This window comes from Heptranchias perlo, chromosome 1, assembly GCF_035084215.1.
Source record: "Heptranchias perlo isolate sHepPer1 chromosome 1, sHepPer1.hap1, whole genome shotgun sequence".
NCBI classification, from domain to species: Eukaryota; Metazoa; Chordata; class Chondrichthyes; order Hexanchiformes; family Hexanchidae; genus Heptranchias; species Heptranchias perlo.
The window spans coordinates 6,773,924-6,801,318 of NC_090325.1; the positions used below are offsets into that span (position 1 = coordinate 6,773,924).

Genomic DNA, 27,395 nt, shown 5'->3' on the forward strand with positions numbered 1-27,395 from the left:
CTTTCAGGAGTGAAGTTAGGAAACACTTTTACACGCAAAGGGTGATAGAAGTTTGGAACTCTCATCTGCAAATAGCAATTGATGCCAGCTTAATTGTTAATTTTAAATCTAAGTTGATAGATTTTTGTTAACCAAAGGTATTAAGGGATATGGGGCTAAGGCAGAGTTTGGGCACAGATCAGCCATGATCTCAATGAATGGTGGAACAGGCTCGAGGGGCGAAATGGCCTCCTCCTGTTCCTGTTTGCGTCCTTCCTTCTTTACCAAATCTCTCTCCAACACTAAAGTATATTTTAGCATTTTAAATTCAGCAGTTTTATTTAAAACATGCTTGCAATAACGAATGTCATAATTCTTCCACAACCCTAGATGGCAGCCATAAGGATTTTCAAGAAATATTTTGAATGATTAGATTGTTTTGACTTCACTTTTTCTCTCATTAGCAGCTTTGATTTATAGTTTTTCTTCTTGAAATTTATGATTGGTGATTTCTATTCCAGTTTGTTAATTGCTCATTGCTAGGATCTCTATGTGTTCAGGTGTGATTTGTTGCTGTTTGAGGAATAGAAAATTTGAGGTCAATCAAGTGCGAAATGTGCATTTATACATGCAACTCAATGTGGAGTGCAAAGCGCGAGGATGAAAGTACGATAGCTGAAGGCTGCTGAACAAAACTTGTACTCGCTACAATTATATACGCTGATCTCTCGTGGCGTTGCTCATCATGAGTCTGATTATGTGCTATTTTATAGTGACACAAGCATTATGCCATCTATTGCACTTAAGGTAAAGCTGTGTCCCTTCAATGCCACAAAGTTCAACTGTTGTTAAGTAAGCAGGGGGCAAGTTCAGTAAGAGTTTAATTGCTCTTTGGTGAGAGGAGTTTACAGATTGGCAGCTTCTTGTAAATTTTAGGCTTTGGGATAGAATACAGGATGGCTTTCCCTCTTTTAAAAAAAAGGGTGATTGCTACAGGCAGTCAGAGGCTAGACGTTCTAACTCCTGTATTAATGAAGTATTTATTTCCTGTTGGTAGGGGAGTTTCACTTTACATTCCAATAAGTAGTTTCCTTCTTCTTTAAAAATTTTGCATATGAGTCAATTAACTGTAAGATATTTGCCGGTAATGAATTTAACCATAATTAAACATGACATAAGTGGACATAAAATGCACACATGGGTGCTGTTTTTATTATCTAAGTAGCAAATCCCCTGTAATGCTGCTCAAGGTAAGTTAGAGTCTGTGCTTTTATAAGGACAGGAATGTTATATCTTGTAAAATGCAACGCATTACTCTGCTGCTGAAATGTAAGGATGTCCTTTAAAGGCTAACTTATGTTAAGTAAACTGCATGAGTTTATTCATCTGTTCTTAATTGCTATTCAGGCCGAAAATCAGAACCCTGGCTTTATCTGTCGAAAAATCAATCAGGAGCCTATAGATATTGTGGCTCCAATATTTTATGTGCATGGAGAGATTTGCTGTACATTCTATTGGACTGCGTTTGTTTCTTTTTTCAACCGACAAATGAATTTGCATTAGGCAGAGCTCGATGTCTGAAGTGCTACAGACGGGAAATGAATGCATATATAAAGATTTGACAGTATTATGGATAGTTAAGTAAAGATATACACGGCCCGAGAGTTCTTCAGTCAATTCATGTAAAATGGAAATAAGTGAGACTGCATGCAAGGTAAATTTTTGATTTTGTTTTGAATTGTTCGGTTAGGAACACGAGTAGGGCATTCAGCCCCTCGAACCTGCTTCCACCATTCAATTAGATCATGGCTGATCTGTACCATTTTCTTGCCTTTGCTCCACATCCCTCGATACCCTTACCCAACAAAAATCTATCTATCTCAGCCTTAAAAGCTCAAGCCCGCTCTTAATGACGAAGTAAAAGGGGAAAGTGCCATTATCTTTCACATGCTGCATTTACGGCCACAGAACTGGTACTAAATGTTGGAAGCCATTTGCTCAAACACCAGAACAACTTCAAGCAAAATAGTCTGAAAGAACAAAATGTATACCATTTAGTTATTCTTAAATATTAATATCTTCAGTTGCAGGGATGCGTGCTTAGGGTCAGAACAGGCTTAAATTACTCTGAAATACTGAAGAGTTACATTTTGGCCAAGAGACCGAGCTTTATTTTACAGCCCACCCCATTCTCAAATAACGAGGTGGAATGTAACTGCAGAATCCAATTTCCACAGCTATGAAAACCCCACCTAATTGCACACAACTGGACAGCCAAGAAGTCCGTCTGTTCAATGAATACAACTTCAAAATCGCATAGAACATACACCCTGTTACATTCACCCGTCACTCAGCAAGTAATTATGGCAGTAAATTTATTGCTGAGGAAAATCTTCAGCAAGCGCCAGGAAGTGTGGGCTTGAGAGTTAGGTGTTGAATTTTCAACCGGGGCTTCGGCCAAGATTTCTTCCACGAGAAATCCCCTTGAGCAAAGGGGTCACCATATGCGGGCTGCGTTTGACCCAACTGCTAACTCGGGATCAGCACTGCTGGGAGGTCAACAGGAGTTCTGTATGAGTGACTGGCCTCCGTTAACAAAACTGCACGCGCTGGACCCCCACCCATAGAAAAAGGAAGCGGCCATTCCGGCCCTCGAGCCTGTTCCGCCATTCAATTAGATCAGGGCTGATCTGCATCTTAACTCCATCTACTCCCCCTTGGTTCCCCAACCCTTAATACCCTTGCCTAACAAAAATCTATCAATCTCAGTTTTGAAATTTTCAATTGACCCCTCAAAGTAGAAAGGTCACCCGGTCCAGATGAGATGCATCCTAGGTTACTGAAGGAAGTAAGGGTGGAAATTATGGAGGCTCTGGCCATAATCTTCCAATCCTTAGATATGGGAACGGTGCTGGAGGATTGCAAATGTTACACCCCAGTTCAGAAAAGGGGAGAGGGATAAACCCGGCAATTACAGGCCAGTCAGCCTAACATTGATGGTGGGGAAACTTTTACAGACAATAATCTGGGACAAAATTAATTGGCACTTGGAAAAATATGGGCTAATAATGAAAGTCAGCACGGATTCGTTAAAGGAAAATCGTGTTTGACTAACTTGATTGAATTCTTTGATGAACTAACGGAGAGGGTTGATGAGGGTAGTGCGATTGATGTTGTGTATATGGACTTTCAAAAGGCATTTGATAAAGTACCACAAAATAGACTTGTTAGCAAAATTAAAGCCCATGGGATTAAACGGACAGTGGCAACATGGATACGAAATTGGCTCAGGGGCAGAAAGCAGAGAGTAGTGGTGAACGGTTGTTTTTCAGACTGGAGGGAAGTATATAATGGTATTCCCCAGATGTCAGTAATAGGACCACTGCTCTTAATGATATATATTAATAACTTGGACTTGGGTGTACAGGGTAGAATTCCAAAATTTGCCAATGACCCGAAACTCACAAATGTAGTAAACAATATGGCAGATGGTAACAGACTTAGGAGGACAGAGACAGGCTGGTGACATGGGCAGACACATGGCAGATAAAATTGAATGCAGAGAAGTTTGAAGTGGTACATTTTTGGTAGGAAGAATGAGGATAGGCAATATTAATTAAATGGTTAGGCCTCAGCTGTAGTACTGTGGTGAATTCTGGGCACCTCACTTTAGGAAGGATGTTAGAGAGGATGCAGAAGAGATTTACTGGAATGGCACCAGGGATGAGAGATTGGTAAAGCTGGGGTTGTTCTCCTTAGAACAGAGAAGGTTAAGGGGAGGTTTGATAGAGGTGTTAAAAATCATGAACGGTTTTGATAGAGTAAATAAGGAGAAACTGTTTCCAGTGGCAGAAGGGTCGGTAACCAGAGGACACAGATTTAAGGAGATCGGCAAAAGAACCAGAAGCGACATGAGGAAACATTTTTTTTAGGCAGCGAGTTGTAATCTGGAATGTGCTGCCTGAAAGGGTGGTGGAAGCAGATTCAATAGTAACTTTCAAAAGGGAAATGGATGAATACTTGAAGGAAAAATTTTTTCACAACTATGGGGAAAGAGCAGGGGGAGTGGTATTAATTGGATAGCTCTTTCAAAGAGTCGGCACAGGTGCGATAGGCTGAATGGCCTCCCGTGCTGTGTACTATGACCCAGCCTCAACAGTTTTTTGTGGTAGTGAGTTCCAGATTTCCACTACCCTTTGTGTAAAAAGTGCTTCCTGACATCACCCCTGAACGCCCTAGCTCTAATTTTAAGATTATGCCCCCTTGTTCTGGACTCCCCCCACCAGAGGAAATAGTTTCTCTATATCCACCCTATCAACTCCTTTAATCATCTTAAACACCACAATTAGATCATCCCTTAATCTTCTATGCTCAAGGCAATACAAGCCTAGTTTATGCAACCTGTCCTCATAATTTAACCCTTTTAGCCCCTTCCATAGCAACTTTTTTTTTATTCGTTCATGGGATGTGGGCGTCGCTGGCGAGGCCGGCATTTATTGCCCATCCCTAATTGCCCTTGAGAAGGTGGTGGTGAGCCGCCATCTTGAACCGCTGCAGTCCGTGTGGTGAAGGTTCTCCCACAGTGCTGATAGGTAGGGAGTTCCAGGATTTTGACCCAGCGACGATGAAGGAACGGCGATATATTTCCAAGTCGGGATGGTGTGTGACTTGGAAGGGAACGTGCAGGTGGTGTTGTTCCCATGTACCTGCTGCTCTTATCCTTCTAGGTGGTAGAGGTCGCGGGTTTGGGAGGTGCTGTCGAAGAAGCCTTGGCGAGTTGCTGCAGTGCATCCTGTGGATGGTACACACTGCAGCCACAGTGCGCCGGTGGTGAAGGGAGTGAATGTTTGGGGTGGTGGATGGGGTGCCAATCAAGTGGGCTGTTTTGTCCTGGATGGTGTCGAGCTTCTTGAGTGTTGTTGGAGCTGCACTCATCCAAGCAAGTGGAGGGTATTCCATCACACTCCTGACTTGTGCCTTGTAGATGGTGAAAAGGCTTTGGGGAGTCAGGAGGTGAGTCACTCGCCGCAGAATATCCAGCCTCTGACCTGCTCTTGTAGCCACAATATTTATATGGCTGGTCCAGTTAAGTTTCTGGTCAATGGTGACCCCCAGGATGTTGATGGTGGGGGATTCGGCGATGATAACCCTGGGCCCTGTCTGCAAGAATAATAGTTTTGTGCCCTGCTCGCACAAATTCCACACTCCTGGGCCCCGTCAGGTTTCTTGCTTCTCCCAGGAAATGACACGGCTGTAGGTGGGTGAGGAGTATTGGGGGTCGTACGGCTTAGTTGCAACATGGCTCAATGGGACAGAATGAATGGACCAGCTGCTCTTTTTCTATCTCTTTCTCTTATGCTACATATGTTAATTACACATTCCTGGGCCCTACCTGCAAGAATTACACACTCCTGAGCCCTAGCCTATAAAAGAGGGATGGTCGCTCCCCCTTTAGCAACCTCTTCCAGCCCAAGATCTCTGCATTCCTCGAATTCTTGCCTCTTGCGCATCTCCGATTTTAATCGCTCCACCATTGGCAGCCGAGCCTTCAGCTGCCTAGGTCCTAAGCTCTGGAATTCCCTCCCTAAACCTCTCCATCTCTCTCTCTCCTTCTTTAAGATGCACCTTAAAACCTACCTCTTTGACCAAGCTTTTGGTCACCTGTCCTAATATCTCCTTATGTGACTCAGTGTCAAATTTTGTTTGATAATCACTCCTGTGAAGTGCCTTGGGACGTTTTACTACATTAAAGGCGCTATATAAATGCAAGTTGTTGTTTGTTGGCCTTTGATTATTTGTTGACTCAGGAAACTGACACTGGGACTAAAAATGCTTTTTGACACAAATCTGAGGCACTGAAACCTTCCACACTCCCACTTCCCAGTGTTCAACTGTTTGCAGGTGCCCAATGGGTAAACGCACCTTTCAATGTGGTGTTGACTCATCCAAGCAGGAAGGATTCTAGCCCTGCCTAGCACTGGGTAAGCTCACTGGCCTCAGTTACCCAAAACTAACGATGGGGGGAGGGGTGGTACAAAGAGTCGGGGTTCACTATCCCGATAGTTGTCAGTAACCTCTACTGGAAAATGTGTTTGTGCGGTGACACTAGGAGGGGTATATTTGGCTGGTGTGTGCTACCCTGCACGGACAAACCTTGCACGGCCGCCCAGACTCAATGTCTTGTCACACAAGAAGAATAGCCACTGATGAGATATTGGAGAGTTGTGGGTGTCCGTGGAACCATACCCCAACAAAAGGCAACATATTTGGGGGTGGGGAGGCGGGGAAAGGAGACTTCACTTTAATTCTACTGGTTGCATTATGGAGGAGCAAATGGAACAAGATGTTTGCTGCTTTTATTCCCGTCGCTATGAGTATCTGATCAAACCTGGATAAACACTCAGCGCAGGCTAATTTTTTTTTAATTCTCAGGATGTGGGCGTCGCTGGCAAGGCCAGCATTTATTGCCCATCCATAATTGCCCTTGAGAAGGTGGTGGTGAGCCGCCTTCTTGAACCGCTGCAGTCCGTGTGGTGAAGGTTCTCCCACAGTGCTGTTAGGAAGGGAGTGCCAGGATTTTGACCCAGCGACAATGAAGGAACGGCGATATATTTCCAAGTCGGGATGGTGTGTGACTTGGAGGGGAACGTGCAGGTGGTGTTGTTCCCATGTGCCTGCTGCTCTTGTCCTTCTAGGTGGTAGAGTTCGCAGGCTTGGGAGGTGCTGTTGAAGAAGCCTTGGCGAGTTGCTGCAGTGCATTCTGTGGATGGTACACACTGCAGCCACGGTATGCCGGTGGTGAAGGGAGTGAATGTTTAGGGTGGTGGATGGGGTGCCAATCAAGTGCTGTTAGGAAGGGAGTTCCAGGATTTTGACCCAGCGACGATGAAGGAACGGCAATATATTTCCAAGTTGGGATGGTGTGTGACTTGGAGGGGAACTTGGAGGTGATGGTGTTCCCATGCACCTGCTGCCCTTGTCCTTCTAGGTGGAGGAGGTCGCGGGTTTGGGATGTGCTGCCGAAAAGTCTTGGCGAGTTGCTGCAGTGCATCTTGTAGAGAGTACACACTGCAGCCACGGTGCGCCGGTGGTGGAGGGGGTGGGTGTTTAAGGTGGTGGCTGGGCTGCCGATCAAGCTGTTGAGGTATTTGAATGTTGTTGCACCTGCAACATCCAGGCGAGTGGAAAGTATTCCATCGTACTCCTGTAGGTGTAGGTGGTGGAGAGGCTTTGGGGAGTCAGGAGGTGAGCCATCTCCTAAACTTGGGCCGTGGCTAGTTCTGAGCAATACTGGCATGCAATCAAACTGTGAACAGGCAGAAAACATAGAAACATAGAAAATAGGAGCAGGTGTAGGCCATTCGGCCCTTCGAGCCTGCTCCGCCATTCAATATGATCATGGCTGATCCTCTATCTCAATACCATATTCCTGCTCTCTCGCATAACCCTCGATGCCTCCAAAACAGATCTTGTTACAGGCTGAAAGTTGACCCTTGGGTTCATTACTGTAGTGTCCCCCAAATGGCTGATCCACAGTGCTTCGCAGCTCTCAAACTAGGACTACAGGTTAAGGAGATTTTGCAGGGACTGTATGTAATGCAAAGTGCTGTATGCTCTCTGAGGGACGTGGTGGGGATGAGGGCTTTGAAAGTGGAAGCAAGTGAGGTGATGGAGGTCACAATGGATGCTGGGCCAAGGAGAGAGAATTGGGAATTGGACAGGAAACCGAAGAGCATATTTGTCCTGTGGCGGAGAGCGATGGCAAAAGGGGGGAAGACGGGCACAAGGTTCAGGGAGGGAAACAAGAAAATGATCAGTGATGGCCTTGTGAGTGATCGAGGCTGTGACAGTGACGGGACCTTGCATCAACGGCGAGGACCGTGAGAATGAACGGGAGAGTTGATGTGCGTGAGGTCGAAGACAAGGGGAACCACAGCATATATTGCATGCTGCTTTGGGCCACTAAACAGGCTCACAACTTTGTTCCAGCAAAATAAACAATAACATAAGAAAAAAAACCAATAAACCTTTTAATCACTGCAACAGTTACAGGTTGAGAAGACTTCACCCTGAGCTGTCCTTGCAGCTGCCTTTGGCTGTGCTTTCTATGACCCCCAACCCCATTTCCCCACACCGCACACCACCTCCCCCCCCCCAACATTATGTTTCGACATGTTTGTTTACCAGAGGTGTACACTTATTACTGGAGTACAACCAGCACAGGGGTAACACTGGCCCTAGGGGCCGTACAATTAATTGGCCACATGAGAAAAACATCATTTTTCAGTCGAGTCCGTGTATGGGCAGCTTTAGAAAAGCACTCTGCAGTGTAAAAATACAGAGGCATAAATATTTCTTAAATGTGTCGATCTTCTGAATGCTTTAATAGTGTGTGACAGGATTAGGGCTGCATGCTATAGGAATCGACTGTTCCCTCTTTAGAAATTACGGATACAAAACCCAGATTTTTCTTTTTCTTTCTATCTCTCTCACATTTTCTTCCTCTCTATCTTCCAATTTTCAAAGGCTCGACCTCAAGCTGGCTCATCGTTTCAAAGGACATCAGCAGCCCTTCCTGGGACCCTTGGCCAAGGGGTCAAGGCAGGTTATCAGGCTACCCGACCATGAAGGCCAGCACCCAATCCAGCCTTCACCGGATAAACACCAACAAGCACCGTTACCGGGGAGGGGGGTCACCGATAGCGATGGAGAGTGGGAACCCAACTCATTTCTTTTCTCCCTTCTCTGGCCCTGGGGAGCCAGGGCAAAGTGCAACACCCACCCACCCAACCACTGCCCCATTGGACATCAGCTGGCTCAGCGCAGACCAGGAACCGATGGGTGGGACCCTCTGAATCTTTATAGCTCAGCACGAATCATTGGGGAAGTCGAGCTCCCTATGTCCTTTCCTGCTCCCCCATGACACAATCGGTGAAGTGCATCAGGCCCACAGAGCAGCAGAGCAACAGTTTCCGCATGCAAGTCCCAAACTACTGTAATCCCTTTATCTTGACACACCACCAGGGCAGGCGGGCGAGAGGAGGTCAAGTGTTTGCCCCATAGGTACGGAAAGGGGGCTAACCAACAGAGCGGCACCTCTTCCTCTGTCCATCCTTTCTCTTGTACCTGAACCTTTTTGTAGCCGAAGCAGGAAGTACAGCATCTCATTGCATCGTCAAAATGGCTGAAACTGCTTCAGGCGTAATTAATTCTTTCCTGGAATGCAATATCTGTTACGTAGGCAAATACGACAGCCATTGTGTGCCGGGGCATCCCACAAACAGCAATGAAACGATTGACCCAGTTCGTCTGTTTTTGGCAGTGTCGGCTGAGGGAGGATAGCTGGCTGGGATGTCGTGAGAACTCACTGCCTTTCTTCGAATACTGATGTGGGATCTTAAGGTGTCAGCTGTGGCTCAGTGGGTAGAACTATCGTCTCTGAGTCAAGTCTCCGATTCAAATCCCACTCCAGAGACTTGAACGCATAATCCAGGCTGACACTCCCGTGCAGTACTGAGTGAGTGCTGCACTGTCGGAGGTGCTGCCCTTCAAATGGGAGATGTTAAACCGAGGCTCCGTCTGTCCTCTCAGATGGATGTAAAGGATTCTACGGTACTATTTAGAAGAGCAAGGGAGTTCTCCCTGGTGTCCTGGGCCAGTATTTTTCCCTCAGCCAACACCAAGAAATAGATTATCTGGTCATTATCATATTGCTGATCATGCGGTCTTGCTTTGCGCAACAGTGACTACACGTTAAAAATGAAAGTACTTCACTGGCTGTAAAGCGCTTTGGGGCATCCTGAGATCGCAAGTCAAATGTAAGTCTTTCCTTCTTTTAAACACCCATCATGGTGGAACCTCAGGTCAGCAATTCATTGAAAGGCTGGTACCACTGCCAAGGGAGCACTTCCTCAGTGCCACACAGCGTGCCAGCCTAGTTTTTATGAACAATAACTTGCATTTATATAAATGTAAGGAATCTTACAACACCAGGTTATAGTCCAACAAATTTATTTTAAAATCACAAGCTTTCGGAGATTATCTCCTTCGTCAGATGATTGAATGAAAAGGTTCTCAAATCGCATATCTTATACGATGTTGGGACAGCATCACACCAATCAAAAGGTGTCGTTGTTATTCAAACAGGCCAGTCACGGAGAACAGCACGTCCCAGTACACTCGATATACATTGTGTCTTTTACACAGGCAGGCAGAAAGAAACTTAAAATGGCAGAGAGAGAGAGAGAATTTTAAAAAACATATAAATTTTTTCCCCCTTTTTGCTGGTGGGGTTACGTGTAGCGTGACATGAACCCAAGATCCCGGTTGAGGCCGTCCTCATGGGTGCGGAACTTGGCTATCAACTTCTGCTCGACGATTTTGCGTTGTCGTGTGTCTCGAAGGCCGCCTTGGAGAACGCTTACCCGAAGATCGGTGGCTGAATGTCCTTGACTGCTAAAGTGTTCCCCGACTGGGAGGGAACCCTCCTGTTTGGCGATTGTTGCGCGGTGTCCGTTCATCCGTTGTCGCAGCGTCTGCATGGTCTCGCCAATGTACCATGCTCCGGGGCATCCTTTCCTGCAACGTATGAGGTAAACAACGTTGGCCGAGTCACAGGAGTATGAACCATGTACCTGGTGGGTGGTGTCCTCTCGTGTGATGGTGGTATCCGTGTCGATGATCTGGCATGTCTTGCAGAGGTTGCCGTGGCAGGGTTGTGTGGTGTCGTGGACGCTGTTCTCCTGAAAACTGGGTAACTTGCTGCGAACGATGGTCTGTTTGAGGTTGGGTGGCTGTTTAAAGGCGAGCAGTGGAGGCGTGGGTACAACAGAGTACCCTTCGTCGTCCAGTACTTCCCTGGAGCGGAGAAACTACACCATGTTCTCCGCAGCCTTCAACATGTCATCGATGACGACGAACACCTCGCTAAGGCCATCCCCACGCCTTCACTGCTCGCCTTTAAACAGCCACCCAACCTCAAACAGACCATCGTTCGCAGCAAGTTACCCAGTTTTCAGGAGAACAGCGTCCACGACACCACACAACCCTGCCACGGCAACCTCTGCAAGACATGCCAGATCATCGACACGGATACCACCATCACACGAGAGGACACCACCCACCAGGTACATGGTTCATACTCCTGTGACTCGGCCAACGTTGTTTACCTCATACGTTGCAGGAAAGGATGCCCCGGAGCATGGTACATTGGCGAGACCATGCAGACGCTGCGACAACGGATGAACGGACACCGCGCAACAATCGCCAAACAGGAGGGTTCCCTCCCAGTCGGGGAACACTTTAGCAGTCAAGAACATTCAGCCACCGATCTTCGGGTAAGCGTTCTCCAAGGCGGCCTTCGAGACACACGACAACGCAAAATCGTCGAGCAGAAGTTGATAGCCAAGTTCCGCACCCATGAGGACGGCCTCAACCGGGATCTTGGGTTCATGTCACGCTACACGTAACCCCACCAGCAAAAAGGGGGAAAAAATTTATATGTTTTTTAAAATTCTCTCTCTCTCTCTGCCATTTTAAGTTTCTTTCTGCCTGCCTGTGTAAAAGACACAATGTATATCGAGTGTACTGGGACGTGCTGTTCTCCGTGACTGGCCTGTTTGAATAACAACGACACCTTTTGATTGGTGTGATGCTGTCCCAACATCGTATAAGATATGCGATTTGAGAACCTTTTCATCCAATCATCTGACGAAGGAGATAATCTCCGAAAGCTTGTGATTTTAAAATAAATTTGTTGGACTATAACCTGGTGTTGTAAGATTCCTTACATTTGTCCACCCCAGTCCATCACCGGCATCTCCATATCATTGCATTTATATAGCAACTTTAACGTAGTAAAAAGTCCCAAGGCACTTCACAGGAGCGTTCTCAAACAAAATTTGACACCGATCCACAGAAAGAGATATTAGGACAGGTGACCGACAGCTTGGTCAAAGAGATAGGTTTTAAGGAGCGTCTTAAAGGAGGGGAGAGAGGTCGAGAGGCGGGGAGGTTTAGGGAGCAAATTCCAGAGCAGCTGCCATTGGTGGAGCAATTAAAATCGGGGATGCGCAAGAGGCCAGAATTGGAGGAGCACAGAGATCTCGAAGGGTTGTAGGGCTGGAGGAGGTTACAGAGGTAGGGAGGGGCGAGGACATGAGGGATTTGAACATATGGATAAGAATTTTAAATTCAAGGTGTTGCCAGACCGGGAGCCAATGTAGGTCAGCGAGTACAGGGGTGATGGATGAATGGGACTTGGTGCGAGTTAGGATTTGGGCAGCAGAGTTTTGGATGAACTCAAGTTTACAGAGGGCGGGAGGCCAGCCAAGAGAGCATTGGAATAGTCGAGTCTGGAGGTAACAAAGGCATGGATGAAGGTTTCAGTAGCCGATGAGCTGAAGCAGGGGCGGAGAAGGGCGATATTAGGGAGCTATATTATAAGTCAAAACCTGAGCTGGAAGCTAACGTGCTACTAAGTGAGCCAAGCAGACACACAAGTAGTATAAATCTGGCCTACCCTCTCTGATGCATGGCCTGGAGAGGATACAAGAAAGGAACCAAGCTGACACACAATTACAAATAACTTTATCCTTTTAAAAAAAAAGGAGAAAATCAACCAGAAGCAGCCAAGCGCGTTACTGAAAAAGACCTGAGTTAATGAGTTGCTTTTCAGGGCAAAGTAACGCGTCCCTTTCTTTTTTCAACGTGACCCATGGCCTGAGCAATGCAAGGTTGCTTCCAGTTACTTTGCAGGCTTAAAGACAGCTCTGCCTGGGTCACGCAAGAATGCTCTAAAAGCCTTGCTGATTTTATGGGTTGTTCAGCTTAATCGAGCAGCTTAAGTGCAGCGATGGCTAAAATTCCAAGTATTTGGACTCCAGTCCCCACATTGTCCTTTTTTTGTGGAATCCACATTGCAGAGTCCCTTTTGGGCTCTTTCGTGACAAGGAACCCAATATTGAAAGAGAGTAATGGACCCTGGGAAATCAGGTTAACAGTTACGTGCATTCTTAAAACCATTAAAAGGATATATCAGCGGTTGTGGGTGCACAGCTCTCCCCCCAGCTTGGCCGCATGTTGGGAAGGAAGAAATTGGAGCATTGATAAGCCATTAGTGCTGTGATAAGCGTTCGGTGAGCACCTTTTCCCTCCTTGCTTACAAAAATCAAGATTGCATCAGAACATAAGAGGCCCAGAAGAGCACACTGCAGTTGATCTGGTCAGTCACAAAAGTTTAAAAAAATACCACACACAACTCTCTCCTACCCCTCAATAACTTTTTCTACGAGCTCCCTCCTGAAATTTCAATGCCATCCACCTCCGCTGCCTCTCCGGTTCTCTGTGCAAAGTTGCCAAATCTAAACTGATCGCATTCTCAATCCTGAGCTGCAGTCCTTCCGAGGGTTAGGGAGGCGAGTGGGCCATTCGCCCCATCGAGTTTGCCCTATCACAACAGCTTTATTTTTCTTTAATCCCAGTTCCCTGCCCTCAATACACTTAATTCCCAGTAATATATCTCTCTTTTAAACACCTCAACTGCATCAATGGCCTTCCAGATTTTCACACACCGTTTGTGAAGAGTTGTTTTTCTGGATTTGCTTTTAACCATCTTACCTCTAATTTTATTATATGTCCCCTTGTTCTGGATTCTGAAACTACCTCTAAACTCTCCCATCAATCACTCCCAGGGCAGATACAGCATGGGTTAGATACAGAGTAAAGCTCCCTTTACACTGTCCCATCAAACACTCCCAAGGCAGATACAGCATGGGTTAGATACAGAGTAAAGCTCCCTTTATACTGTCCCATCAAACACTCCCAGGGCAGGTACAGCACGGGTTAGACACAGAGTAAAGCTCCCTCTACACTGTCCCATCAAACAGTCCCAGGGCAGGTACAGCACGGGTTAGATACAGAGTAAAGCTCCCTCTACACTGTCCTATAAAACACTTCCAGGGTTAGATTCAGGGTCACGTTCCTCCAATTCTAACTCAATCACCTACCTTAACCGCAATCTGAGAAATGTGGGGCACTGGGTCAGTGTGACATTTTCTTCATAAGAAACATAAGAAATAGGAGCAGGAGTAGGCCACACGGCCCCTAGAGCCTGCTCCGCCATTCAATAAGGTCATGGCTGATCTTCGACCTCAACTCCACTTTCCTGCCCGATCCCCAATTCCCTTGATTCCCCTAGAATCCAAAAATTTATATATCTCAGCCTTGAATATACCCAACGATTCAGCATCCACAGCCCTCTGGGGTACAGAATTCCAAAGATTCACAACCCTCTGAGTGAAGAAAAGCCTCCCCTTCTCAGTCTTAAATGTCCAACCCCTTATCCTGAGACTATGTCCCCTAGTTCTGGACTCTCCAGCCAGGGGAAACAACTTCTCAGCATCTACCCTGTCAAGCCCTCTCAGAATCTTGTACGTTTCAATGAGATCACCTCTCATTCTTCTAAACTCCAGAGAGTATAGGCCCATTCTACACAACCTCCCCTCATTGAAAAACACTCTCATCTCAGGAATTAATCGACTGAACCTCCGTTGCACCCCCTCTAAGGCAAGTATATCCTTCCTTAGATAAGGAGACCAAAACTGTACACAGTACTCCAGGTGAGGTCTCACCAAAGCCCTTGTACCATTCTAGTAAGAGTTCCTTGTACTCCAACCCCCTTGCAATAAAGGCCAACATGCCATTTGCTTTCTTAATTGCCTGCTGTACCTGCATGCTAACTTTCTGTGTTTCTTATACAAGGACACCCAAGTTTCTCTGGACATCAAATTTAATAGTTTCTCATCATTTAAAAATATTCTGTTTTTCTATTCTTCCTACCAAAGTGAATAACCTCTCATTTCCCCACATTATACTCCATCTGCCACCTTCTTGCCCACTCGCTTAACCTATCTATATTCCTTTGCAGACTCCTTGTGTCCTCCTCACAGCTTACTTTACCACCTAGCTTTGTATCGTCCTTGGATACATTACACTCGGCCCCTTCATCTAAGTCATTAATATAGATTGTAAATAGCTGAGGCCCAAGCACTGATCCTTGCGGTACCCCACTAGTTACAGCCTGCCAACCTGAAAATGACCTGTTTATCTCTACTGTCTGTTTTCTGTCCATTAACCAATCCTCTATCCATGCTAATATGTTACCCCCAACCACATGAGCCCTTACCTTGCGTAACAACCTTTTACGTGGCACCTTATCGAATGCCTTTTGAAAATCCAAATATACGACATCCACTGGTTCCCCCTTATCTACCCTGCTAGTTACATCTTCAAAAAACTCTGATAAATTTGTCAAACACGACTTCTCTTTCATAAAACCGTGTTGACTCTGCCTAATCATATTATGATTTTCTAAGTGCCCTGTTATCACTTCCTTAATAATGGATTCCAGCATTTTCCTGCGACTGATGTCAGGCTAACTGGCCTGTAGTTCCCTGTTTACATTTTTGCTACTTTCCAATAAATGCAATTTTGCTACTTTCCAATCCGTTGGGACCGTTCTAGAATTTTGGAAGATCATAACCAATGCATCCACTATCTCTGCAGCCACCTCTTTTAGAACCCTAGGATGTAGGCCATCAGGACCAGGGGATTTATTGGCTTTAGTCCCATTAGTTTCTCCAGTACTATTTCTCAACTCTTTTTTAATTCGCTCATGGGATGTGTGCGTCGCTGGTGAGACCGGCATTTATTGCCCATCCCTAATTGCCCTTGAGAAGGTGGTGGTGAGCCGCCTTCTTGAACCGCTGCAGTCCGTGTGGTGAAGGTTCTCCCACGGTGCTGTTAGGAAGGGAGTTCCAGGATTTTGACCCAGCGACGATAAAGGAACGGCGATATATTTCCAATTCGGGATGGTGTGTGACTTGGAGGGGAACGTGCAGGTGGTGTTGTTCCCATGTGCCTGCTGCCCTTGTCCTTCTAGGTGGTAGAGGTCGAGGGTTTGGAAGGTGCTGTCGAAGAAGCCTTGGCGAGTTGCTGCAGTGCATCCTGCGGATGGTACACACTGCAGCCACTGTGCGCCGGTGGTGAAGGGAGTGAATGTTTAGGGTGGTGGATGGGGTGCCAATCAAGTGGGCTGCTTTGTCCTGGATGGTGTCGAGCTTCTTGAGTGTTGTTGGAGCTGCACTCATCCAGGCAAGTGGAGAGTATTCCATCACACTCCTGACTTGTGCTTGTAGATGGTGGAAAGGCTTTGGGGAGTCAGGAGGTGAGTCACTCGCCGCAGAATACCCAGTCTCTGACCTGCTCTTGTAGCCACAGTATTTATATGGCTGGTCCAGTTAAGCTTCTGGTCAATGGTGACCTCCAGGACGTTGATGGTGGGGGATTTGGCAATGGTAATGCCGTTGAATGTCAAGGGGAGGTGGTTAGACTCTCTCTTGCTGGAGATGGTCATTGCCTGGCATAATTACTTTAACTTCCTCACTCTCATTAGTCCCTTGGTTCCCGACTATTTCTGGTATGCTTTTTGTATCTTCTATTGTGAAGACAGATACAAAATATTTGTTTAATGCATCTTCCATTTCCTGATTCCCCATTATAATTTCTCCTGTCTCAGCCTCTAAGGGACCAACGTTTACTTTTGCTACTCTCTCCCTTTTTACATACAGAAGCTCGTACAATCAGTTTTTATATTTCTTGTTAGTTTACTTTCATATTCTATTTTATCCCTTTTAATCAAGTTTTTGGTCATCCTTTGCTGGTTTCTAAAACCCTCCCAATCCTCAGGTTTATTACTCCGAGAAGTGCAAAAACAATAGGGCAGCAATAGTAGGGGATTTCAACTACCCTTATATTAGCTGGGATACAAACAAGGTGAAGGGTATAGAGGGCACAAAATTCTTAAATTTTATTCAGGAGAACTTTTTTAGCCAGTACATAGCAAGCCCAACAAGAGAGGGGGCAGTTCTGGATTTAGTTTTAGGAAATGAAGCTGGGCAGGTGGAAGGAGTTTCAGTGGGAGAGCATTTTGGTGGTAGTGATCATAACTCAGATTTAGCATAGTTACACAAAAGGATAAAGATAGAACAGGAGTAAAAGTTCTCAATTGGGGAAAGGCCAATTTTACTAAGCTGAGAAGTGATTTAGCAAAATTGGACTGGAAACAGCTACTTGAGGGTAAATCAGTGTCAGAGCAGTGGGAGGCATTCAAGGGGAAGATTCAAGGGGTTCAGAGTAAACATGTTCCCACAAAGAAAAAGGGTGGGACTGCCAAATCTAGAGCCCTCTGGATGTCAAGGAGCATACAGGGTAAGATAAGGCAGAAAAGGGAAGATTATGTCAGACACCAAGAGCTCAATGCTACAGAAAGTCTAGAGGAGTATAGAAAATGCAGGGGTGAAATTAAAAAGGAAATTAGGAAAGCAAAGAGAGGGCATGAAAAAATATTGGCAAGTAAAATCAAGGAAAACCCAAAGATGTTTTATAAATACGTTAAGAGCAAGAGGATAACTAAGGAAAGATTAGGGCCTATTAGAGACCAAAAAGGTGGTGGTGGAAGATGTGGGTATGGTTCTTAATGAATACTTTGCGTCTGTCTTCACAAAAGAGAGGGACGATGCAGACATTGTAGTTAAGGAGGAGGAGCATGAACTACTGGATGGGATAAACTTAGTGAGAGGGGAAGTATTATGGGGATTAGCATCTTTGAAAGTAGATAATTCACCAGGCCCGGATGAAATGTATCCCAGGCTGTTAAAAGAAGCAAAGGAGGAAATAGCGGAGGCTCTGACCATCATTTTCCAATCCTCACTGGATATAGGCATGGTGCCAGAGGATTGGAGGACTGCTAACGTTGTACCGTTGTTTAAAAAGGGAGAAAGAGATAGACCAAGTAATTACAGGCCAGTCAGCCTAACCTCGGTGGTGGGCAAATTATGGGAATCAATTCTGACGGACAGGATAAACCGTCACTTAGATGGATTAATCAAGGATAGTCAGCATGGATTTGTTTAGGGAAGGTCTTGTCTGACTAACTTGATTGAATTTTTGAGGAGGTGACAAGGAGGGTCGATAAGGGTAGAGCATTTGATGCAGTCTACATGGATTTTAGCAAGGCTTTTAACAAGGTCCCACATGGCAGACTGGTCAAAAAAGTACAAGCCCATGGGATCCAAGGGAAAGTGGCAAGTTGGATCCAAAACTGGCTCAATGGCAGGAAGCAAAGGGTAATGGTCGATGGGTGTTTTTGTGACTGGAAGGCTGTTTCCAGTGGAGTTCCGCAGGGCTCAGTACTAGGTCCCTTGCTTTTTGTGGTATTTATCAATGATTTGGACTTAAAATGTAGGGGGCACGATTAAAAAGTTTGAAGATGATACAAAAATTGGCCGTGTGGTTGATAGTGAGGAGGAAAGCTCTAGACTGCAGGAAGATATCAATGGACTGGTCAGGTGGGCAGAATGGAATTCAATCCAGAGAAGTGTGACGTAATGCATTTGAATGGGGTCAAACAAGGCAAGTGAGTACACAATAAATGGGAAGATACTGAGAGGTGTGGAGGAAGTGAGGGACCTTGGAGTGCATGTCCACAGATCCCTGAAGGTAGCCGGACAGGTAGATAAGGTGGTTAAAAAGGCAAACGGGATACTTTCCTTTATTAGCCGAGGCTCAGAATATAAGAGCAGGGAGGTTATACTGGAACTGTATAAAACTCTAGTTAGGCCACAGCTTGAGTACTGTGTACAGTTCTGGTTACCACATTATAGGAAGGGTGTAATTGCACTAGAGAGTGTACAGAGGAGATTTACGAAGATGTTGCCAGGACTGGAGAAATTAAGCTATGAGAAAAGATTGGATAGACTGTGGTTGTTTTCTTTGGAACAGAGGAGGCTGAGGGGATGATTTAAGTGAGGTGTATAAAATTATGAGGGGCCTAGATAGAGTGGATAGGAAGGATCTATTTCCCTTAGCAGAGAGGTCAATAGCCAGGGGGCATAGATTTAAAGTGAATGGTAGAAGGATTAGAGGGGAATTGAGGAAAAAAATTTTCACCCAGAGGGCGGTGGGGGTCTGGAACTCACTGCCTGAAAGGGTGGTAGAGGCAGAAACCCTCAAATCATTTAAAAAGCACTTGGATATGCACTTGGAAGTGCCATAAGCTACGAGACTATGGACCAAGTGCTGGAAAGTGGGATGAGGCTGGGTGGCTCATTTTCGGCCGAATGGCCTCCTTCTGTGCCCTAAATTTTCTATGATTCTATGATACTCCTCTTGGCAGCATTATCGTCCTCTTCTTTTAATCTTAATACTATTCTTTAGTATTCGATTGAAAGAATACTTCTTTAGTTAGCCACAGATGGATCACTTTTCCCATGGAGTTTTTAATTCTCAATGGAATGGATATTTGTTAAGAATATTGAAATGTTTTTAAAAATGTTTGCCATTGGCTTTTCAACCGTCATACCCCTTAATTTAATTTCCCAATCTACCTTAGCCAACTCGCCCTATCCTAGCATAGTCGTCAACTATTTCCTGCAACAGTCAAACTCATTGTGTCCGAGTCAAATTGCGACCTTGTGCTGAATTGTGCTGTGAATTGATGCCAACTGGAGTGAAACTGCCCAAACACATTTCACAAGGGACCCTTACAGCCAGTACAGAGAGACCTTTAACCTTCAACAACAAAAACTTGCACCTGTATCGCAAGTGGAATCTCGGTTGGATTGAAATCATGCTGCAGTTGATAAAAGGATAGTGTGCTAACCCATTGTGCCACCCTCTGCATAGCCTTTCTTTAAAAAAAAATTCCAAACAGTATTCATTCTCACCTGAAGACCCCAGACCACTTTTTGAGCAGAATTTCACCGAACTGATCTCTGATCTCGAGCAGCATGTCGAAGTACTGGTTTACAGGAAATCCGTAACCCTGTAAAAGAAATGCAAGCACTTCGAACGGCAGCACTCTGAACAGCAAATGTCCGAGGGGGAAACACATTTTAAAATCCTCTATTGGGCTGAGCGATCCCTCAGGCTGGTACCCGCCTGCACTTGAACACGTGTTAGTTTGGGTTTGATCAGATTCACCTCTGAGCAAACAGGAAATGTCTCATTAACGGTATGTCCATTTCCATCTCCCCACCACCGCCCGCCATCAGCTAACCAGAGAATGCCACTTGCGGAGGTTAGGGAGACGTTCCAGGGTTGCTCACCTTTTGCCTCTGCCAGATACCGGGTGCACAGATTGACAGGACACGAAGGCGAGAAATGCAGCGAAGATCTGCTTGATTGAAGGAATGATACTTGTTCACTGACAATATCAGAATTACCATTAACCTGCCAATCTACAGGGAAAGACTTCATCGGGGAGAAAGTTCTCTCACCTCTAGGTCAGAAAAGTTCTTCATTGTAATCTTTATTACATTGATTTTACTATAGTTAGTGTCCTCTGAACTTTGTTCTGTAGGCCTTCCTACATCATCCTACACACTCTTCCTCCTCCCTAATTCCTCACCATGTTCAAATCAAGGCTCATCGCACCTTCTCCTATGCTAACTCGTTCTTTCCCAGCACTCCAAAACTGTGAGGCTCCTTACCCCCCTCAGTCTCCCCTCCCTCCTATGGCCCTTCAAAACAATGGCCGGGCGATGCCTCCACAAAGAGTAATTTGAAAGAAATGCCGGAAGTGGGGGGGGGGGGGGGGGGGCGGGGGGAGGGAAACCAAAGGAACAGTGATTGTTAGGCCGACCTGAGCCCAGGTCCTCTTGCCCAGCCTCGGACTGTGGCTAGGACAACTGTCCACTGCATGTGTGTGCACCCTGAACAGACTGTAAAAGGAAGTAAGCTGGAGAGCAATAGCTCCTCAAAATCAAAACACACCACGGAGGGAGGGAAAGTACAAGATACCAAGATTCACTTGATTTTAATGCTAAATTTACTGCCTGTTGTCTCATTAGAGTTATATCTCAATTAGGTAGGCAACTGTATGGCGTAAAACTTTGACACATATTGTCATAAGTTTGCCTCTGCCAAATGCTAATTGAATTAGTTAAATTCCGTTTTGTTACGTGGATTCCAGGATTCATAGCGATGTTTTGGGATCCCATTTTTCTATACTGCCTGATTTTCCATGAAAATCGAGAACTAGTAGCCTTGACTCTAACATCCCTTGTGCAATATGGTCGACATCCTAAAGCCAGTGCTTCATGGGGAACCACCAAGGCATTTCTAACTGCGGAAACAGCCCTGTACTATTTATGGGAATAGAGCAATCGTCATGGAATACAATGATACATCTGCTGCTGAGCATGGGAGGAGAGGGAGATAGCTTTCGGGGACACCATGACTACATGTGGAGATGACAGGATGGATCAATATTCTGGAGTTCTCCTTGCTTCCCTTTGGGGATCAGGGAGTATTCTGACAGATCTTTCCTTCAAGGATCCATGAGTCCCTGATAGGGTAGAGTGTACATGGGCTGTAGGAGATTAAATGGATGGGGCACATGCAGTGCTGGGATGAATAGCCTTTTCTCATTCCAACCCCTACATTCTAACATATTTGCTCGACCCTGTTAAACACCACTGGGTTAGTTTACATGCAAGGCTGTTCCAAAGTCCAGCTATGGAAAGATTCTATCATTTACCTGCAGAGTGTCCGCAAAGAGCACTAGAAGGTTCTTCAAATCCAGGACCAAGTTCGGGTCAGAGCAGTATGACTGAATGCGAGGAAGAAAAAAAAAGTGTTTCAACCCAGCCAACTTCAAAATGCAGTGAAACATATCCAACTTTTTCAATAATCTATTCCCATTTTACTGTATGACTGGGGCATGTGCTGTGTTCAGATTTACAGGTTCTTCATCTTCACAGTATTAGAAAGAAAGAAGAAGAAAGTCCCTTTCATGATCTCAGGACTTCCCAAAGCATTTCACAGCCAATAAAGTAGTTTTGAAGTGTAGTCACTGTTGTAATGTCGGAAATGTATTAAAGAGGCTTACGATGAATGTAAGGATCATAATACATTAGAGAACCAGGCTGAATACAAAAAGTACAGAGGAGATCTACAAAAGAGAGTAAGAGGGGCAAGGAGAGAGTATGAGAATAGATTAGCGGCTAACATAAAAGGGAACCCAAAAGTCTTTTATAAACATATAAACAACAAAAGGATAGTCAAAGGAAGCATGGAACCGATTAGAGACAAAAAAGGAGATCTTCATGTGGAGGCAGAGGGCATGGCTGAGGTGAGGTACTAAATGAATACTTTACATTCGTCTTCACTGGAGAAGAGGATGCTGCTATTGTAACAATAAAGGAGGGGGTTGTAACGATATGGGATAGGATAAAAATAGATAAAGAGGAGGGACTTAAAAGATTGGCAGTACTCAAAGTAGAAAAGTCACCCGGTCCAGATGAGATGCATCCATGGCTACTGAGGGAAATAAGGTTGGAAATTACGGAGGCTCTGGCCACAATCTTCCAATCCTCCTTAGATATGGGGATGGTGCCAGAGGACTGGAGGATTGTAAATGTTACACTCCTGTTCAAAAAAGGGGAGCGAGATAAACCAACAATTACAGGCCAGTCAGCCTAATGTCGGTGGTGAAGAAACTTTTAGAGACAATTATCAGGGACAAAATTAATTGGCACTTGGAAAAATATAGGATTTGTTAAAACGATAATCGTTTAACTAACTTGATTGAGTTCTTTGATGAAGTAACGGAGAGGGTTGATAAGGATAGTGCGGTTGATGTTGTGTATCTGGACTTTCAAAAGGCATTTGATAACGTACCACATAATAGACTTGTTAGTAAAATGAAAGCCCATGGGATTAAATGGACAGTGGCAGCGTGGATACAAAATTGGATAGGGGACAGAAAGCACGGTGTACTGGTGAACTTTTGTTTTTCAGACTGGAGGGAAGTATACAGTGGTGTTCCCCAGGGGTCAGTATTAGGATATATATATTTTGATATATATTAATTACCTAGACTTGGGTATAAAGGGCATAATTTCAAAGTCTGCAGATGATACGAAACTTGGAAATGTAGTAAATAATGTGGAGGATAGTAACAGACTTCAGGAGGACATAGACAGGCTGGTGAAATAGGCAGACACATGGCAGATGAAATTTAACGCAGAGAAGTTTGAAGTGATACATTTTGGTAGGAAGAATGAGGAGAGACAATATAAACTAAATGGTACAATTCTAAAGTGGGTGCAGGAACAGAGAGACCTGGGGGTGTGTGTACACAAATCATTGAAGGTGGCAGGACAAGTTGAGAAGGCTGTTAAAAAAGCATATGGGATCCTGGGCTTTATTAATAGAGGCATAGGGTTCAAAAGCAAGGAAGATATACTAAACCTTTAAAAAACACTGGTTAGGCCTCAGCTGAGGTATAGTGTTCAATTGTGGGCAACATATGCAGGGAGGATGTTCCCGATGGTTGGGGAGTCCAGAACCAGGGGGTCACAGTCTCAGGATACGGGGTATGCCATTTAGAACTGAGATGAGGAGAAATTTCTTCACTCAGAGGGTGGTGAGCCTGTGGAATTCTCTACCACAGAAGGCAGTGGAGGCCAAGTCATTAGATGTATTCAAGAAGGAGATAGATATATTTCTTAATGCTAAAGGGATCAAAGGATATGGGGAAAAAGCAGGAACAGCGTACTGAGTTAGACGATCAGCCATGATCATTTTGAATGGCGGAGCAGACCCGAAGGGCCGAATGGCCTACTCTTGCTCCTATTTTCTATGTTTCTATGTAACCCACTTTAGGAAGGACGTCAAGGCCTTAGAGAGGATGCAGAAGAGATTTACTAGAATGGTACCAGGGATGAGGGACTTCGGTTATGTGGAGAGACTGGAGAAGCTGGGATTGTTCTCCTTAGAACAGAGAAGGTTAAGGGGAGATTTGATAGAGGTATTCAAAATCATGAACGGTTTTGACAGAGTAAATAAGGAGAAACTGTTTCCAGTGGCAGAAGGGTCGGTAACCAAAGGACACAGATTTAAGGTGATCGGCAAAAGAGCCAGAGGCGACATGAGGAAACATTTTTTTACGCAGCGAGTTGTAATGATCTGGAATACACTGTCTGAAAGGGTGGCTGAAGCAGATTCAATAACAACTTTCAAAAAGGGAATTGGATAAATACTTGAAGGGAAAAATTTAGAGGGCTATGGGGAAAGAGCAGGGGAATGGGGCTAAATGAATAGCTCTTTCAAAGAGCCGGCACAGGCACGATGGACCGAATGGCCTCCTCCTGTGCTGCACCTACTATGATACTATGAAGTCAAGACTCACTGCATCATCTCCTTCTCTGACTCATTCTTTTCCAGCACCTCAAAACTTTGCAACCCTTCATCTCCCTCAGTTTTCTGTTCCTCTGAGAATCTACAGGCTTTTAAAACTCAAACTGAGCATCATTTAATCTCTCCATGGCCTAGTTCCCCTCCCCCATCTCTGTAACCCCCTTCAAACTCCCCCCAACCCTCCCCCTGAATTCTCCACTCCTCTGACTCCAATCCTCTCGTGCATCTCCCCTCCCTTCGCCCCAACACCGGCGGCCGTGCCTTCAGCCAACTGTATCCCACCCTCTTGAATTCCCTCCCTAGGCCTCTCCACCCCATGTTCCTCCTTATAAACTCACCACTTTGAGCACGTTGTTGATCACCTCTCCTAATATCTCCTTCTTTGGCTTGGCGTTCTTTTTTATTCACATATGCCTGTGTGAAACGCCCCGAGGTGTTTCTCTATGTGAAAGGTGTTACATAAATGCAAACCGTTGCTGTTGTACTACCTTGGTGAGGTCCTGCACTGAGGACTTTGGCCCTTCACCTCAGCTTCTTCATAAAAAATGAAGTTAGCTAGTGAGCAGTGTTGGAGGCGTGGGCAGATGGCACAGAGAGCTCGATCAGCAGGGAAACAAGTGTACAGCACAGTGAAAGAAAAGAAAGAAAGAACTTGCATTTATATAGCGTCTTTCATGACCTCAGGATGTCCCAAAGCACTTTACAGCCAATGAAGCATTTCTGAAGTGTAGTCACTGTTGTAATGTAGGAAACGCGACTGCCAGTTTGCGCACAGCAGGGTCCCACAAACAGCAATTTGATAATGATCAGATAATCTGTTTTAGTGATGTCGGTTAAGGGATAAATATTGGCCCAGGACACCAGGGAGAACTCCTCCGCTCTTCTTTGAAATAGTGGCCGTGGGATCTTTTACGTCCACCTGAAAGGGCAGACGGGGCCTCAGTTTAACGACTCATCCGAAAGTCAGCACCTCCGACGGTGCTGCGCTCCTTCAGTGCGGCACTGGGAGTGTCAGCCTAGAATTAAGAAGAGTAGTCTGGTGGAGGGAGACCACGAATCTGGGGAAAGCAGAAGGGGTGGAGCACAGCCGTTGCCAGCCAAGTCTGGTTCTGCAGTCTCCTGACGTCATGCCCACTTCGCAGCTGTGGTCATTGATAGAGATCAGGAGGAGGGGGTGATTTTCTTCCCTCCCTAAACTTCTGGTCTGTGTGGCTTCGTGCCACACCCTGTGGTGCCATTATCCACTGCGACTTATACAACACGATTCAACAAACAGCTATAAGTTTTTGTTTTAATTGCCCAACAACAATAAAACATAAAAATGCAGGCAAAAATGCAGATAAATTTCAAAAGTAGAGACAGCGAACCATATACTGCATACGGCAGACAGTGATAAACCTAAGTATGAGTTTGGTGACAGAGAGCAGTGGCAAGGTTAAGTCTTGCTGCGAGTTGTTATGATCTGGAATGCGCTGCCTGAAAGGGCGGTGGAAGCAGATTCAATAGTAACTTTCAAAAAGAAATTGGATAAATATTTGAAGAGGAAAAATCTGCAGGGGGAAAGAGCAGGGGGAGTGGAACTAATTGGATACTCTTTCAAAGAGCCAGCATAGGCACAATGGGCCGAATGGCCTCCTTCTGTGCTGTATGATTCTATGAAGTCATGGCAGAAATTCACATGAACCAAACAAGATACATTGTGCTGTGAACCCAGACTTACGTTTACATAGCAGCTTTCATGTTCCAATATATCTCACAGTACTTTACAGTAGGAGTAGGAAGCGAGGGAGAAGTTAAAGTGCTGTCCAAGAGGTAGGTTTTGAGGAGGCTTTTGAAGGTGGGGAGAGAGGGAGAGAGGTAGCGAGTTGTAGTGGTTTAGCGAGAGAGAATTCCAGCGTGTCGGGAGTCCAGTGGTTTAAGGCTCTGCCATTGATGGGACCAGGAGAGAGGGAGGCAATGCAGTAAACCAGAGTGGAGAGAGTGGAGGGCACACGCTGGTTCACAGGGCTAGAGAAGATGGAGGACGAGGGAACTTAATCAATTTTACAAACCCCACAACTAGAACGGAGCAGAAACACAATGTTTGTTTAAAAATTAGAATCAGCGCCGAACTATATTCTATTACTGTGTTTATTAACGTCTTGCAATATAAGCAGTGCTTTGAAACAGTGATGGGGAGTAACTATAGGAGGTGGGTGGGGTGCAGATTTTACAGTCTTACTTACTGAATGAGTCCTGAGTGCCGACATGGTTTTGGACACAGCCAGCTCCCACAGTTCATCAATGCACGCTCTGTTCACCAGACCCTGGGTGGTGTGCAATATGTGGTCTTCAACTACAAAGAAACTGAAGGGGATCGGAACAGGTCAGAATCAGACACAAAAACAAACGCACGCACGGTAAAACGCACCCTCGATTACAACAGGTTCCACCGGTGGATTTAAGGCAGAATCCTATCGCAGTGTTGAGCCTCGCAGTGCGGCGTATTACTGAACCTCTTGATTTCTGCCTTTCATTCACCCGTACTCACACTTAGCTGAGGGGATAGCTGCTCGGGGAGATTTTTTTTTTCATTAAATGCCTAATTTTTTTTGCACTCACAGTGGGGAGGAACATCAGTTCTGGGAAGAGCTGAATACTTCCACAGTCTCTGCGTGTTTCACCGTGTCGGTGCCCATGGCAACACAATGGGGAGAGGGGAAGGAGAGGAGGGGGGAAAACGGAAAGGAGGGGGGAAAACGGAAAGGAGGGGGGAAAACGGAAAGGAGGGGGCATTGGAAAGGAGGGGGGAAAACGGAAAGGAGGGGGCATTGGAAAGGAGAGTGGAAAACGGAAAGGAGGGGGAAAACGGAAAAGAGGGGGAAAACGGAAAGGAGGGGGAAAACGGAAAGGAGGGGGAAACCGGAAAGGAGAGGTAATAGATGAGGGAGAAAAAGAGAGGAGGGAGGAAAAGGAGAAGAATCATAGAAGAATCATAGAAAATTTACGGCACAGAAGGAGGCCATTCAGCCCATCGTGTCCGCGCTGGCCGAAAATGAGCCGCCCAACCTAATCCCACTTTTCAGCATTTGGTCCGTAGCCTTGTAGGTCACGGCACTTCAGCTGTACATCCAGATACTTTATAGAGTCATAGAAAATGAGGAAGAGGAGGGGGA

The 27,395-nt window shown here is 45.5% G+C and overlaps 1 protein-coding gene across 5 annotated transcripts in view; it reads right to left on the reverse strand.

Annotated features, from left to right (window-relative positions):
• The window catches only part of LOC137314445 (exocyst complex component 6B), a 628,729-nt gene that overhangs the window by 242,127 nt on the left and 359,207 nt on the right, over positions 1–27,395 (reverse strand). For all 5 annotated transcript variants that reach the window (XM_067979862.1, XM_067979811.1, XM_067979897.1 and 2 more), the window contains 3 exons: positions 26,466–26,586; positions 21,578–21,649; positions 19,764–19,861 (listed from right to left, as the gene is read on the reverse strand). In XM_067979862.1, the coding sequence (XP_067835963.1) occupies positions 19,764–19,861; positions 21,578–21,649; positions 26,466–26,586 (291 nt within the window). The remainder of the gene's footprint in view (positions 1–19,763; positions 19,862–21,577; positions 21,650–26,465; positions 26,587–27,395) is intronic.